This window comes from Venturia canescens, chromosome 4, assembly GCF_019457755.1.
Source record: "Venturia canescens isolate UGA chromosome 4, ASM1945775v1, whole genome shotgun sequence".
Taxonomy (NCBI): domain Eukaryota; kingdom Metazoa; phylum Arthropoda; class Insecta; order Hymenoptera; family Ichneumonidae; genus Venturia; species Venturia canescens.
Window position 1 is genome coordinate 19,427,783 of NC_057424.1, and position 15,749 is coordinate 19,443,531.

At 40.0% G+C, this 15,749-nt stretch overlaps 6 protein-coding genes across 8 annotated transcripts; 1 reads left to right on the plus strand and 5 right to left on the minus strand.

The window, feature by feature from the left end:
- Nucleotides 1-223: 223 nt before the first annotated feature.
- LOC122408865 (uncharacterized) lies at nucleotides 224-1,651 on the minus strand. Its single transcript, NM_001415121.1, has one exon. The coding sequence runs from the start codon at nucleotides 992-994 to the stop codon at nucleotides 326-328; it is 669 nt and encodes a 222-aa protein (NP_001402050.1). The 5' UTR covers nucleotides 995-1,651; the 3' UTR covers nucleotides 224-325.
- A 132-nt stretch (nucleotides 1,652-1,783) lies between these two features.
- Nucleotides 1,784-3,758, minus strand: LOC122408864 (uncharacterized). The gene has a single exon (NM_001415122.1). It carries the CDS (start codon nucleotides 3,565-3,567, stop codon nucleotides 2,278-2,280), a length of 1,290 nt encoding a protein of 429 aa, NP_001402051.1. The 5' UTR covers nucleotides 3,568-3,758; the 3' UTR covers nucleotides 1,784-2,277.
- A 1,204-nt stretch (nucleotides 3,759-4,962) lies between these two features.
- LOC122408863 (uncharacterized) lies at nucleotides 4,963-8,348 on the minus strand. The gene is made up of 3 exons (NM_001415739.1): nucleotides 7,957-8,348; nucleotides 7,597-7,840; nucleotides 4,963-7,304 (listed from the first exon to the last, which is right to left on the minus strand). The coding sequence occupies exon 3, from the start codon at nucleotides 6,924-6,926 to the stop codon at nucleotides 5,280-5,282; it is 1,647 nt and encodes a 548-aa protein (NP_001402668.1). The 5' UTR covers nucleotides 6,927-7,304; nucleotides 7,597-7,840; nucleotides 7,957-8,348; the 3' UTR covers nucleotides 4,963-5,279.
- Nucleotides 8,244-14,141, plus strand: LOC122408861 (uncharacterized). Of its 2 annotated transcripts, XM_043415935.1 has the most exons (2): nucleotides 8,244-12,593; nucleotides 13,066-14,141. In XM_043415935.1, exon 1 carries the CDS (start codon nucleotides 8,244-8,246, stop codon nucleotides 11,529-11,531), a length of 3,288 nt encoding a protein of 1,095 aa, XP_043271870.1. In that variant the 3' UTR covers nucleotides 11,532-12,593; nucleotides 13,066-14,141. The 2 variants fall into 2 exon arrangements, with proteins under 2 accessions (XP_043271870.1, NP_001402672.1); NM_001415743.1 differs by lacking the exon at nucleotides 13,066-14,141.
- LOC122408867 (uncharacterized) lies at nucleotides 12,482-13,279 on the minus strand. Of its 2 annotated transcripts, XM_043415947.1 has the most exons (2): nucleotides 12,707-13,067; nucleotides 12,482-12,591 (listed from the first exon to the last, which is right to left on the minus strand). In XM_043415947.1, the coding sequence occupies exon 1, from the start codon at nucleotides 13,043-13,045 to the stop codon at nucleotides 12,713-12,715; it is 333 nt and encodes a 110-aa protein (XP_043271882.1). In that variant the 5' UTR covers nucleotides 13,046-13,067; the 3' UTR covers nucleotides 12,482-12,591; nucleotides 12,707-12,712. The 2 variants fall into 2 exon arrangements, with proteins under 2 accessions (XP_043271882.1, NP_001402673.1); NM_001415744.1 differs by lacking the exon at nucleotides 12,482-12,591 and having other exon boundaries at nucleotides 12,707-13,279.
- On the minus strand, nucleotides 14,111-15,042 carry LOC122408866 (uncharacterized). Its single transcript, NM_001414574.1, has one exon. It carries the CDS (start codon nucleotides 14,608-14,610, stop codon nucleotides 14,125-14,127), a length of 486 nt encoding a protein of 161 aa, NP_001401503.1. The 5' UTR covers nucleotides 14,611-15,042; the 3' UTR covers nucleotides 14,111-14,124.
- Between the last annotated feature and the right edge of the window lie 707 nt (nucleotides 15,043-15,749).

The window sequence follows — 15,749 nt, forward strand, 5'->3', positions numbered from 1 at the left end:
ATAGCACCTTGGGATGTATGTAAAAACATACATGAGGATGACGCTGAAGTTCGCAACTGTGGAGTCCAACGAAATGATCTAAAAAAACCTCCCAATAATTCCAATAATTCTCCAATTTCGTTCCCTATCGAATTTGCAATTCGTAATTTTCCAACCTGTACCGATACTTCGTGAAATAAAGAATTGATGAATTACAATTGATTTTATTGTTCATTTTGTTGGACTCCAACGTTGCAAACTTCAGCATCATTAAATGAGGGACGTTTATAAAAAAAATCATCGATCTGACAGACCTGGTGGCGACCCAAATATACGAAAAATCGATTTATTTCAAGCATACACATATTGGGGAATAACAAATCCAACAAAGCTGACTGATGTGATCGATACATAGGGTATACGTATCGTAGATGCGAGTCTCTGCAGTAGGCGTGGGATCACTGCTGCAATATTGTATCACATCTCTTTTTTGTTGCTTCGATGCAGACTCTGCTAGACCAATATCGCTAATGCTGGTTGTCATAGAACCGCGATTCTGTAGATTGTTTTCGATCGTTTCGTAGTTTAGTCGCTCTAGTCGAGTCATTTTGAAGTGCGGTTTGATGCAAAAATTATTCAACGCTCGATAATCCTCACCGTAGATACGTTTTCTCGTGGACACCTTGCGAGTGAAATCAATGCCATTTTCCATTAATTTGTGGATTGTCTCCGTATTCAAATCACAATCAGTGGCAGAGATGTCAGTTGTGGTAACGGTAGCACTGTTTTTAAGCGTCGCAGGAATGAGAACTTCATAAGCTGGACCGGACAACGTTGCAGTCGTTAGGGAAGCACGTTTTGGTGATGTTGGACTGTTGAAAATGGGTTGTGTATTGTTCTCGGTTGATGGTCCTGGTAATGAACTCGTGGGTGACTCACATTCTATTAAGTCTGGCAAAACTGCTTGCCGAGAGTCGAGCTCAGTTGTATTGTTTTTCTGCAGTTGAGCAGTCATTTTTATCACCTTTCAAACTACGAGCGAGGAACGAACCGAATAAGCACACAGAAAATGATGACGGAAATCACTTTCGTGAACGAATAATGAATGAATCGATTTCGGGCATTAAAAGTGTATTAATGTTACAGATTGTAACTCGATTGCCTGGCGCCTTCACTCCTCTGTGTGGTGCCTATTCTAACGGTACTGTCACTCTGGAACGGTCTACGATTATGCACCGTCGGTTTATGAGAGTGCATTTGAAATCACTATAGACACGATTGACTGCAGCTAACGTCGCAAGATCACGAACAACAAGTAAATTTTTACGTTTGCATTTTCATTTTAAAGATTCTCAATACAATTCTATTCGAATATCAGTACTTGTGAATTCAACCGCGACAAACTGAGAAGAATAGTCGAGCATGCAAAACTATGAATATTTATTGGCACGACTTCATCGATCAGTCATTTTTATGGACTTGTGAGCACTCACAAAAACCACGATGTAGGTTAAACAAACAAATACGAGTTAATTATTAATTTTTCTTCGATTCCGATGAACGTTTTGTCAGCCAACCGAGAATATAACAGGAGCGGTTCGATTGGAATTTTTCAGAGAATACGATAGTCCGCATTCAAGACAGCGATCAAAGATGCCGCCAATTCGTCCTGCATTTTGAATGTGTTCTTGCGTGAGGAATCGTTACACATTCCACGTGATAATTGTGAAATATCATTTTACCTTTTATCTCCTCATTGATATTGGAACATATGATATTATAAAAACAAAACACTTATTTTCGGAAAAATAACAATGTTAAAGCCATGCACGAGTTGAGATTACTGATTCGAGTACAATAGCTGTTGAATTCAGCTGTTTCTAGTGTGCACGGAATTACAGACAATCAATGGCAATTGGAGGAACATTGTCGGAAGATTCAATGATCTCTCCTCACTGATGTTTTCAACGTCAGCATATCATCGGCGTGCTGTGTAAATGCATATGACGCCAATTAAGTATGATTTTTCTAACCTTCACATACCATACTTTTCCTTGGGTTTTCTCTCAGTTGTAAATGTTTTTGTTTTACTCTTAAACATAGTGCTTTACGTTAGTTAACCTTCGGTTGATCATTTCTGCGTTTTGGTACAAATTCAATGCTCAAAAAAGTCTCAAGAACCAGTCCTACAATTATTGCGACAATGAAATTGATATTTTGCTACTATTTCCGATTGGTGTTGTTACCTGACCCCTTATTCCTTCGCTCATCTGATCCTTCCGGACCACCTCTTTTACCTTATTTACTACTCACTCGTCCACTACTTTGCCCACAACTCCCTTGTCCTCTGGCTCTTTTTTCTAAACTTGCTTTGCCTAGCGCAGATGCTCCGCAACCAGCCCCTATAAATACCCCAATTTTTCCACATAAAGTCGAAGTACTTATGGCATATATCCCACTGGAAATCGCTTTTTGATTCCCAGATAAGCCAATACACATTCTATCTCTGGTCGCGTCCATTTCTGACCCCCCTAGTCCATCCCTAGTAACATTAAGAGCGTCCCATTCACGATTGCCTGTGATACATGTAAATGCTATATCTCTAGGCCATTGAGATACATCAGAATATTGAGGACTTTTCGGAGAGGCTTTTGAATCACACATACGGCAAGCTGCGTCCGGGTCTTCTTTAATTGCGTAGTGTTTCTCACCGCATATATGAAAAACTGGCAGCTCGTTCCTTCTATGAAGCTCTTTAACAAAATCTTCTAGAACTGCGAATTGAGTGTCGATCATTTGCTTCAATTTATCGCTAAGATACCGAGTTTGAATGTTAACTGCCCGAGCCAACTTCATTTTTATAGGATCCGCGTTGTTGTTGTTATTGACAATAGCCATGATCACAAGTGTTACGTTATAATGATTCACTGGCTTAGTGCAAAATTCTCTTTCGGACTTATAATTCACAGGGAGAGAAGCTGAAAATCCTTCTTCTTTACACGAATATTCTCTCACTTTGCACCATGCTCTTGCACCCTTAGTAGTGTACATCCAGCATCCCTGTTTTGAAACTTCCCAGGCAGGCCATTTTTCGAAAGGGTCATCCATCATCCCAAAACTCTTGAGCGCGCTCTTCGTTTCTCTGGGCATTTTTCTTAATGCAACAGTCTTTGGGTTCAGGCCGGGATGTTTGCGCCTGGCTTCTGTTACGATTTCATGCATTTCCCGCTTCAACTTTTCCGGATTTGTAGCTGTGAGTTCATCAAACATTGATTTGTCGCTCGCTTGAATCGGAATTTTCAACTTTGACAATTTCATGATTCCGGTGAGATCGGCCGCGCGGAACATCTTATATAACGTACCACTCGGCGCCCCATTGAATGTTAAATATCTCTGCGTTTTTTCAACACGAAGGCTCCTGAGCGCCTTGTCCAACGGAGGAATGCCAATATGCACATGCTTCAACCACTTTCGAGTGCTTGCAACGCTCGTACTTTTAACGGGGCCACCCAATGTCTTCAATTTTGATACAAAATCTGTGACTTTTTGCTGAGCCTTCCTTAATTCTGTGTCCGTCGGTGCGGCCATTGTAATTGAGCTTATCGATAAACGTGAGGCTGTCAGTGGTTTTGTGCTTTTCCCATGATTCCTCGCTACTCAATAATTTCAAATGAATACGGATAATGTTGACTCTATTAATGGAATCGAATTTGCATTTATTCCTTCAAAACAAACGCTGTATATACCTCCGAGCCAAAGCTTACTATATCTTCTTCAGATACGAAAAAATCGACGATGTATGGGGGCTACCTAAAACTATAGTATGTACCAATCACGTCGTAATGAGGGCATTGAAAGTGACAATAATCGCAAGCCACTGCCGGTTATGTCTCAAGATCACAGACGGCGAGTAAATTTTTACTTTTACATTTACATTTTGAAGATTCTCAATACATGTTCATTCGAAAATCGGCACTTCTTAGTTTAGACCCGATAAACTAAGAAGAATAATCGGGCATGCAAGATTATGAATATTTAATGGCACGACTTCGTCGATCGGTCGTTTTTATGGACTTGTGAGCACTCTCAAAAGCGATGATGCTGACTAACCGAACCTAGGCGAGTTAACGATTCGGAGAATTTAGTGCGCAGTTTCGGTGACGATTTCATTTTCGTTATCGACTGTTTCGTTAAATTTCAGACTCAATTCCAGTCTATATTTTTTTCCTCATCGCTTATAAAACTCATTTCTGTTAAGAAAACACTTCGTATTTTTCTATTATTGAATTTTACGAACAATTAGATTATTTAGTTTAATCTTATTATAACGTGATCATAGTATCAAAGGTGTTCCATCGCCTATAGTGTCTGCTCATAGCTAAAAATATAAAATCAATAGTGCAATAGAGCAATAACACACTAGTGCAAACACAGTAATCCACGACGATTTTATCATATTCGAAGGTCATCCTACAAGCATGTTAGGGTGCGGTAATTCATTTTTTTATTGTCCACAGCTCAACATACTTGACTGCTTTTGTATTTATGTGACAATTTTTTATGATCTTTGAATAAAACGTTTCGTAGTGTAAAACTCTTCTGCCACACTAGTTTATTCAATGCCATACCGACGACTGCAAAATTTATTGCTTGACCCATGAGTCATTTTCGGTAGTTTTGTGAAAAGCAAAATTCTCAATTTTTCTTCGATATAGATGAAGGTTTTGCCGACCAACAGAGGATATGACATGAATTATTCGTTTAAGATTTTTGAAGGAATACGTCAATCTGCGTTCAAAACAGCAGTCAAAAATGTTGCCATTTCGCTCTGCATTTTGAATGTGTTCTTGTGGAGGATCGTCGAGAAACCGTTACGCACTTCACGTGATGATTGTGCAATAGCGTTGTAGCTTTTATTTTCTTATTGATTATTGATCTTGAAACATATGACAAAAAAACAAAACTCTTATTTTCGAAAAAATTAAAAATGTTAAATAATACATGTACAAGTTAAGATTACTGATTCGAGTACAATAGCCGTTGAATTCAGCTGTTTTCAGTGTGCATCATAAACAATCAACGGCAATTGCAGGAAAATTGTTGGAAGATTCGATAATCCCTCCTCAGTGATGTTTCCCACGGCAGCATATCATTGGCGTGCTGTGTAAATGCATATGAAGTCAATTGGGTATGATTTTTCTTTTTCACATACCATACTTTTCCTTAGGTTTTCTCTCAGTTGTAGATGTTTCTGTTTTACTCTTAAACATGGTATGTTACGTTAGATTATCTTTAGTTGATTATTTTGAACCACTCCCACTTTTCGCCCCATCATCTCCACCTTTTTTAGTATCACCGCCCTTTTTAGTGTTCCCCGAACTACCACCACCACCTTTATCATTCTTTCCCGAACCACTTCCATTTTGTTTCTTACAACTTCCATTTTCTGTATTACAACTCGCTCCATCTTGCTTCGAAGCACTTCCTGCTTTCTTACAACTTCCATTTTCTGTATTACAACTCGCTCCATCTTGCTTCGAAGCACTTCCTGCTTTCTTACAACTTCCATTTTCTGTATTACAACTCGCTCCATCTTGCTTCGAAGCACTTCCTGCTTTCTTACAACTTCCATTTTCTCTATTACAACTGCGTCCTTCCTGCTTCGAACCACTGTTTTCTTTCTTACAACTCCCTCCACTTAATTGCCCCGAACCACCACCTGATCCCTTATTTTTATTGTTACCTCTGCATACTTTGCATATTGCGGACAAGCCACAGCCAGCCCCTGTAACTTTGCCAACCCTCCCACAAAAAGCTGATGCGCTTATGGCAGATATTCCACTGACAACTGCCCGTTTAGTATCAGCCGTATCGCTTTTTTTGGTTTCGGGCTTCTTTTCGGGAGACGGCGACGCCGCAGAACCACCTTGAAGTGCGTTCCATGCTGCATCGCTTGTAATACATGTAGATGCTATATCTCCAGACCATTGAGATTCAGCAAAGGATTGAGTACTTTCCGGACACGCAGTTGAATCACACATGCGGCATTTTTTTGGCATGGTGCTTCCTCTAAGTGCCAAATTAGGCAAACCGCAAACTTCAAATTCTGGCACCTGATTAGTTTCATGGAGTTTTTTAACAAAATCTTTAAGAACCTCAAATTTATTTCTGAGCATGTCTTCCAATTTTGAGCTAAGATATCGAACATCAATGTTGACTGCATCAGCTAGTCTCTTTTTTAGAGGATTATTGTTGTCGTCGTTATTGACAATGGCCATAATCACAAGTGTTACGTGATAGTGATTCATTGGCGTATTGCAGAATTCTTTTTTGAACTCATTTGCTGCACTCTCTAAGAATGAGTAATCATTCACTTTACACCATGCTTTCACACCTTTAGTAGTGTACATCCAGCATCCCTTTTTTGAATCATTAAAGGGGGACAAATTACCGACAGAGGTTCCTGTGTCCCCAAAATTCTCGAGGGAGCCCTCCCATTCTCCGGGTATATTTCTTAATGCAACAGTCTTTGGGTTCAGGCCAGGATGTTTGCGTCTTGCCTCTGTTACGGCTTGACGCATTTCCTGCATCAACTTCTCCGGATATGTAGCTGTGAGTTCATCAAACATTGATTTGTCGCTCGCTCGAATCGCAATTTTCAACTTTGACAATTTTATGATTCCGGTGAGATCGGCCGCGCGGAACATTTTGTATAACGCACCACTCGGCGCCCCATTGAATGTTAAATACCCTTGCGTTTTTTCAACACGAAGGCTCCTGAGCGCCTTGTCCAACGGAGGAATGCCAATATTCACATGCTTCAACCACTTTTGAATGTTTGCGACGCTCGTACTTTTAATGGGGCCACCTAATATCTTTAATTTTGTTACAAAATCTGTGACTTTTTGCTGAGCCTTTCTAAATTCTATGTCCGTCGGTGCGGCCATTGTAAATGAACTTATCGATAAACGTGAGGCTGTCAATTTTTTTGTCCCCGTTCCACAATTCCTCACAGCTTGCCAATTCTAAAGAAACAAGTATAACGTTGACGGTATCAAAGTTCACAACAATGTACTTGTTCGTTCCTTCAAGACAACTACTATGTATTGCAGAAGCTAAATAATATTTGTACCCTCTAGTCTCCTTTAAATCTCCTATATCTCCTGCGAATTAAAAAAAAGTCGACAAATCGTGCACGTTACCTAATACTGTAGTATGTAATAATCTTGTTTATGAAAACGGTTGGAATCTGTTATGTTTGTTCTAGAAGTACTTTGCGCGGAAATCGTCTTTCAACGAGATTTTTGGTATGGCTCGGCGAGCAACTGCAATTTAACAAATCAACGTAAGCTTTCGAGAAATAAAATCTATCATCAGGACTGATTCCCTAATAATTGAACATGTTATCATGTCAACAGAGCAGAAATGGAACTATAATTCTAGTCTACAACTATTTACGTTTCCTCGACAATAAGTACGTTCGAGCGAAGGCCGTGGTCAATACGTTTGCTTTATTCTATCGTTCCAATATAAATACATGCAAAGACGTTGCACAAAAGATGTTTAAAATAGTTTTTCTGGTTATTATAGCCATTTTTTTGTAGGAGTATTACTTACATAACGAGCCGCAACAGGTCAGGCACGATACACGAAGCTGTTATCCCGAACGTGTCTTATCACATAACACGGACACTTGTCGTAGGTAGAAACTCTTGCAACGTGTATGCAAAGCAACGTTTTTCTGACCCACGAAGCCCAATGAAAACATTTCTAGTTTTAATCCAAATATTTCAATCTCTTTTTCATACGTTTGCATTTTCAGTAAGGATAATGCATTCAACCGACGTTCATCTGAGGTTTACTGTAATTTAAGCAGGAGCTTATACAAAACACGGGTGTTGTTTTTTCCGACGTAAATCACGAAGTTTGTCATTTAATATCGTTCAATTTCCAATTGAATTGTAATAGTTCGCTTACAATAAGTTCGGTCTGGAAATCAAGTCAAAACGAGGACGCCTCTCAGTATATGGTCCCATGCTGTAAAACATAGCCCAGCTTGCGTTAAGCGCTTCCGGGAAATCGGCAAACTAAACTTGAAGTCACTTGCGCCCTACTTTATACCTGGTAAGTATCTTTACGAGAATATAATTTTCATTGAATGATATCCTGCATTTATAGCAACACCCCAATCGATACACTGTACTCTATTTTTTTTTATCTTTGACTATATTTGTATTCGCTTTTATAAATTATGTGGATTGATTATGTCCGATATATTCGGGATATGTTCCAGTTATTTTTCACAAGCTACGATGAGAGAGTGCACTTTATCGAGCAACGAAGGCTTGCCTCATGACGCGGAGTTGTTAATGGCAGTGAATTCTTTAATGATGGACGCACCAACCGCAATGATATCAGATGAAATTGCGGGCGGCGTACGAGAGGCTACGGAAGCGGAAATTTCATATGAGCAGACAAGTTCTGCTCAAACATTAACCACGAGTGACTATACGTCTATGTCTTACTGCATGACTTTGAACAGTGTCGCGAGCGATAAATCCAGCGCAGTTGTGGAGAGATACGATGGTGGTGATTCCCGCTTCTCCACCCAACATCGTGATCGGCTGTTTTTGATGTCGGAGTCTAAGCGTGAAAAGTCAATAGCAGAGACAGCTGGTGAGGTTGGATCGTCACTATTTTTTGATATCGAAAACTTCATTACGGGGGATTCAAGTCACGCGGAGAGCACTGTTGCACCGCTTCAATCACAATTGCCCATGTCTGAAGACCTTAGCACCGTTGTAGCACTCTTGAAACATCCTACTGGAGCTAGTGATACTGAAAACAACCTCGACTCGCCACAGCAAATGGATCTTTCATCAACAAATATAATGCATTATAAATCGACATCAACCAAAATACTCAACAATATCGATAACAAGAAACAAAAAACTCCAGCAGCCGATGAGCAGACCGAAGTTCCTTGCGTTCGACCATCGGTAGTTGCACCACGAAAAGATATTAAAATGCACTTCCTATGCAAGGATTCATACAATTATAACCGAGAAAATGACAGCGATAATAACATCAGCAATAGCCGCGGCAATAGTGAGAGTATTAGCACCAGTGACGGCGACAATAGTAAGGCCGAAAATCAACGAATAATAACAGTCAGGGAGCATCGGAAGTATCACATATTCCATGACAAAAGGATAGCTGCCATAAAATTATCACCCGCCACGATGCAGCAAGAAAATGATTCCGAGGACGAAGAGAATAAAAAGTCGTGGGCACCTGAGAAAAAACGGCAAAGTAAGCGAATTGACTACGGGACTGTACAGAAAATCGCTGGGAAATTTGTCGTTCGTCTGAAAGATACGAAAGATATCGTGGATCCACCGAAACGGCCGGTTTTGCCCAAAGCAATGACTACGCGCGTCGCAAAACTTACTCGGCGTCCTATCGTCGTCAAAAGTTTCTCACTCACCTTTCCTCATGTTACGTTTTACGATGTAGATGACGAGGATGACGAGGTAAGTTATCCTAAAACGTTGAACTTGGTCGCGCTGAAGGATTTGGTGCCCGAAGTACGTCTCGCACCGAGCGTCGTCGGCAGTTCACTTAAACGTTACTCCCAAAAAAAAGACACTCATTTCATTGACATGCACAAAATATCCAACTATAAAACCGACCTCATGTCTTATCCCTTCGTGTATGGCGCTGTGCCTCGAGCTTATGCATTTGCGGCAACGTATTTCGTTAACAAGTACTTGCATTTATTTAATAACGCAAGGGCCAGATCTACCGCGATGGTACAATCAACGTCCGTGGGTGAAGGTAAAAAGAACTCATTGCGTAAAGAACAACTTGCCGGGGAAGAAGTCCCACTCCACGATGGGGAAATTGAAACGATGACTTATTGCTATTGGCAATTAAATACACAAGACTTGATCAATTGGCACGATGATTTGCCACGGCGCCGACTAAAGCAAATCCTTGAATACGCTTGGGTGTCCATGCGCGATAGCGTTGTGAAAGAATGCAAGCGCGATAAATCGAATAAAAGTGAGCTACTCAGTGTGAGAACCTCACTCGAAGCCATACGCAAGTACGCCGAATTCGATAAACCTAATCGTCTCACTGCTGCTTGTATTTTTATAATCAAAGAGCACTACGAAATTATAGTCCAAGCGTGCGGTGCGCTCAACCTGGATCCCTATCTTTGGGAGACTTTAATGCGTCATTGCGGAGTCCATCACTATCTGTGCTCGCATACTCTTATGGAAATAGCGAAGCGCATGCCGCAAGTACGTAACGTTCTGAAGTATCGGCTTCTGGAGATCGAGGCCCAAGCAAGCGATTGTGTTGTGCAACCGATGTCGAGCAGAGCAGTATTTGAACTGTTCAGCCGATGGATCACACGTCCCAGTCACGTAACTTTAAAGCTACAGCAGACGACAAACAATCTTTTCTTCGCAGAGTGTAGAGCCTTTGGCTTACACGTGGTGCGATTTGGTATTTGGAAATCGGAGGTAATATACGCCGAGCACGTGGTCGGCTACGCGGACAGTCGCAAAACCATGATGCAAGTGTTAGAATTACCTCAATTGTCACATGCGAATATCAAACAAGCGATCAATTTAATCAACGACACTGTCAACAGTGCAGTAGCTAATTGCGGTGGCAAAATGCACAAACTTAAAATGTCCATTGGTGCGAGAAAGGAATTCGTTAAGTACCTTTTATATAGATTTTCTTCTGCCATCATTGGAGTGACACAATGTCGACCGAAAAGTACAACGAGCGTGGAATGGGCGGCACTGTTCGTTGAGGCAATTGAATATTTCATGAATATCAACTCGAACCATGTTCACCATGTGGACGAGTGGTCACTCACCGATGATTGTGATTTGGATGAATACGATGGTTTTGGCATTTTGAAGAGAAGTTTCGCCGATCTTTACGATGATTCAGATTCGGATGGAGAATACGACAGCACCTGCGACGAAGGGGTCGATGAAGAATTGAAAGAGTTGCGTCGAGAGTATCCTGACTTCACTGGAAAGACACCTGCACAACCACTTTCCAGACCCAATGGCATCTCTAAAACCATAAAGCGTCACAATCTTATTGAGTCTGAGATCCGACACAAATTCAGCGACAAAAAGATCAGTCGTACCAAGTGTGTGCTATGTTTTTCGGTTACTACCGTGCAAACAGTCTATCTCGATCCGGGTATGCGTGTTGCTTCTTGTATACCATGTCATTATGCTTTGAATACGGATCCCAGGGTCGATAATGAAGCTTTGAAAAGACGCGTCCTTGACAAAGTAAAAGCACCTATCGGCTTCACGGCTAACGGTATGATTCGCGAATTCCTAACTCAGGTGGATGAAACCGTTAAGGCTCGTTTGTCGTATGATCGCGAGAAAAAAATCACCGAAGCGAAACGACAACGCGCTAAAAAGCTTACCCCGTCGTTAAACTCGCAGAAACGAAAACATACGAAAGACTCTGTCAACGTTGAAATCAAACGAAATAAAGAAGTTTAGTTTCGTTCGCTACAAAATCCTTTTTTTCTCTTACATATAAAATATACTGAAATATACTTATTAGTTGTTTCTCAATATTTGTATTTACACAGCATGCTCAATGCTGAGTTCATAAAATTTAGATTTATAGTTTGAATGAGATGGATCGGATCACCATTTGAGTATCACATTGACATTGAAATGTAATAAAATGCATCGTTTATTTGTTCATTAAACAATTAGGACTCAGGCAAGAAACGACCTTATATACTCTGTATTTATATTAACAGATTCTTTCCCAGAAAATGGAATTTCGTTCTAATTTTAAATAAAGAATAATTTCTAATAACTCCAAGAATATTCATTCGACTATAATATTTTATTTCAAACAGTTTTGAGATGATTTTTTTACACTTAAATAAACGAACACTTTTTTTCCGAAGTGTTTCTCTCAGCTTACGTTTCATACTTCGATTTTTTTCTGACTGAGCACAAATCCCACGACCTTTTTCGTTAGATGATAAGATTTCTGTTTAGTTCAATCGAATATCGGTATGAGTTTTGGAACACGAACGATACACAAAAACAGCGAACTTCTCGTTCACTCTTTTAAACGAATAAGAACTGAGAAGGAATTCTTATCTCAGAACCCACTTTGTGCATACCACTAAGCGAGCATGAGATATGCGCATATGCATCGTGCTCAGGGTACGGTAATGAATTACACGCAGAGCGAATCTTAACTGTACAAATGCATTGGGTAGTTTTGATGTGCCTGCGAACATCTTCGCTGCTTTGACATTGCCATGAAAAATTCCCATTTTTGTCATGAAAAAATCCATGACGACTTGTCACACGGATAACATGTTGGCATCACCATCGACAGATCATCAAAATAGATTGTGTAAAAACTATTATGTACCATGCATGGATGGACCGGTGCAATGTTTCACAAAATGTTATCCAACCGGTTGGGAAGCTCTTGCAGTTCGTTGTACCATTCACTCGGACCAAAGATTTTTGCTACGCGCTGTGATTCGTCGTCCACCTCAGTCTCTTGGTTTTTGTGAATTCCAACATCCTGTGAGTTTTGTTTTTCAGTTAGTCTAGCATAAGAGCAATTTGACTTTACAACGTGATTGTTTTTTCCATGGTGCGTTAAATCAATCGAAAAATGTTTGTAAAAATCAATATACTTGTTTTCACTTTTTTAACTGCTGGCAAAGCCGAAGACCCTTAGTTGCTACTGAAATATGCCATATTGCAGTTATCCAAGCAACTCCAAGAACCACCGCGCTAATTATAGTCAGAGTTTCAAGGATCGATTGTTTCTTATCTTCGCCGTCGAAATCCAATGCATTATTCATTACCATTGCAATAATCAACACGATCAAAACGATTATCATTAACATTATCACGGAAAGTGAAAATAGTTTGATGTTTCTTCCGAGATTGTCGCAATTGGGAGGAGTTTCCGGGGGTACATTTCTTTGTTCTTTAGAAACTTTTGCATTATATTTTCGTTGCGAAATCATATGCGTCAATGTTCTTTTAGGTTTAAGGACTCGAAGTGGTTTTGTGAAATAGGCTACCAGCTACACTAGCGATGTGACAACTGAAACAAAGTGCTCACACTCCAGCTCCGTCAACGTCAACGAATGATTCAATTCTCTGTGCAACGATTTCCAAGGGATAAGACGATATACACGAAATGGTATGTTTACTAATTCGGTATCCAACACCTGCTGATTATGAACAACACGTCTGTGAGTACAGTACCTACCTATTTTTAAAGGATCTGTACCGTAAATGCACCTGAACCTGTTTGTTATTATGAAGAAAAAACAAAATTATACCTGATCTTGAGATCAAGTGAGTAAAATCCAGAGGCTGTCACTCGTTGTATGTACATTTTAAGGTTTGTGTAAACGATTTGCATGATAAATTTTCCACTTTTCGTAACTTCTCCAAATATTGTGAACTCAAAAACGTCTGTCAGAAATGAAGATTTTTTCACTTTTCATTATGCTCGCATATATTCGTCATTATATTTTATGAGACACAACATTCACAACGGACCAGAGTTGCAGCGAAAGAGTGTGAAGTCGGTTCCAGTTCAGGTTCAGTCCACTCTCGTTCCAGTAACATGAAGTAGATAACGCCGAATGGTGCCGAACATGTATTACGTTGCTGAAAATATTGGTGGTACGGCTTGGAAAGTTTGAGGATTAACTAATGCCTTTGTTATCGTGTTGCGCAACCATGACAATCTCGTGTTGAACCACAAATTATCCGAACCTCTAGAGTGGCCACGTCATAAAATATACTACGCTGTATAGAGTGGCGACATTTGCTCAACAATTTGGCGGATAGAAAATCAGTAAATAAGAAATATTTAAATTCTGGGAGTTTGAATATCATGTCAAACTCGCCTTGATCGTTGATATTCGATGTTCAACGCCAAGCTCGAAAGCGTGACGTTCCGTCCGATAAGTGATGTTTTCAGAATGCAGTTCAATTAAAAACAAATGTGTATTTTTTCATACCCATTTGCATGGTCAAGTTATCATAGCAAGTATGGACGCAGAAGTATTTCTTTCAAAAATAAATCATTCTATTCCCTGTCCTTAAGATGCCAACACGAAACTCTGATCTTACGACTAAAAACGTATTTGCTCCATACGAGTAATATTAGCACTCCGATGAGAGTTAGTATAATAGCGTAAAGGTATTGGCCCAAACCGATCAGTCCTGCAATGAACGGTGTAAACAGCACGATCGTTGTCTGCGAGCTAAAATTCATAGCCAATGCTTCGAAATTCACAAAGGAAGAGAGGGAAGTCAACCGTTTTTTCTCCGGCGTTACATACGTTCGTATTATGTTCGCGTAGCAATTTTCGCAAACAGTTTTTTCACAGATCGTGTGCGCTCCTTTGGTTGTACCGGCGGGTAAAATCGGACCATTTTTAAAAAGATCTTTGTGGTACTCCAAATTGCCAGCAACGAGAAAATAATGATCAATGAAACCGAACGCCGAACGTATGGCTTGACATCGTACCTCTATGATATATGATTTCTCTGCCGATATTTCAGAATCCATGCTGTGGAGAGTGTATCGTTCACGATTTTTCGCGAAAATAGCTGTCTAACAAAATAGAAGGCGGTATTTGTAGTTTATGAGAAAACGGCGTGCATTTGTTTCTTGCAATAGCTTGTCACATCCTCTATCTGAATTGCACATAACCGTGAGAAATCTTGCTCGAACAAGTGATCGACACGTTTATGAGCGTCTATATAATGTGTCAAGCAGCGCCTGACCACTTGCGAATACGCGCTCAACTGTTGCGCGCAATATCGGTGGACTGTACTGTCACACTGTTCGTGTCAAGTGCAAAAATCTGTCTAATATTTCTCCTTCTTGCTTCTCACACAATTTCTACGTAGCGCGAGTCAGCCGCCTCACAATACGTCAGTGCTCACAAATACTTCGAAGCTCTCGTTTCAATCAATGAAAAGTATACCTTGCGCATTGACAGAAAAAAAAACACATTTTCATGGAATAAAAAATGTTTACGCAGCATCCAAAATGGAGACCATTCTAACTTTGAACTCCATTTTAAAAATTATTTATGCTCAAGTGAGTTACGACGATTGAACTTGGTGATCAAAGCGAAGCCGGATCTCTGACAGTTGTGTATACATTGTACATCCAGACACCGTGAGTAATGATGCAATTTTAAACCAATGCACCTTGACAGCACCTTTCAAAAAGCAGTCGAACGAAAATTTATGATTGCTTCAATATTTCTTCGTTTTTTCAATTTTCATTTGTGTCCAAATTTCTTCTTCAAAGATTCTTTTGAAAATTTTAAAATCATTCCTTTTTGTCTCTGTCTAGAAAAATATATTAAATTGGAGAAGTCAAAAGAAAATCATTCACGCAACTTTTGAAGTACCCCGTTCTGTCCCGGCCTCTCCTCTGTAGATTCATGCATGATCGGATCCACGACCTTACAATCTTATTTTCGTTACGTAACCAATTGAAATGACTTTCTCATCCTGCATCCCACTAAAGTTAATTGCCCGGTCCGGAAGTTACTTGATTGCAGATGTGGCCGATAGCTCCCTTCGGATGAAATATTTTTCAGAAGTCGTTTTACATCCCACTCGAAGGAATATTATTGCAAAAACATTCCGAGTCATTATTTTTGTTCGAGAGTACATTTTCATCGTGAAAAA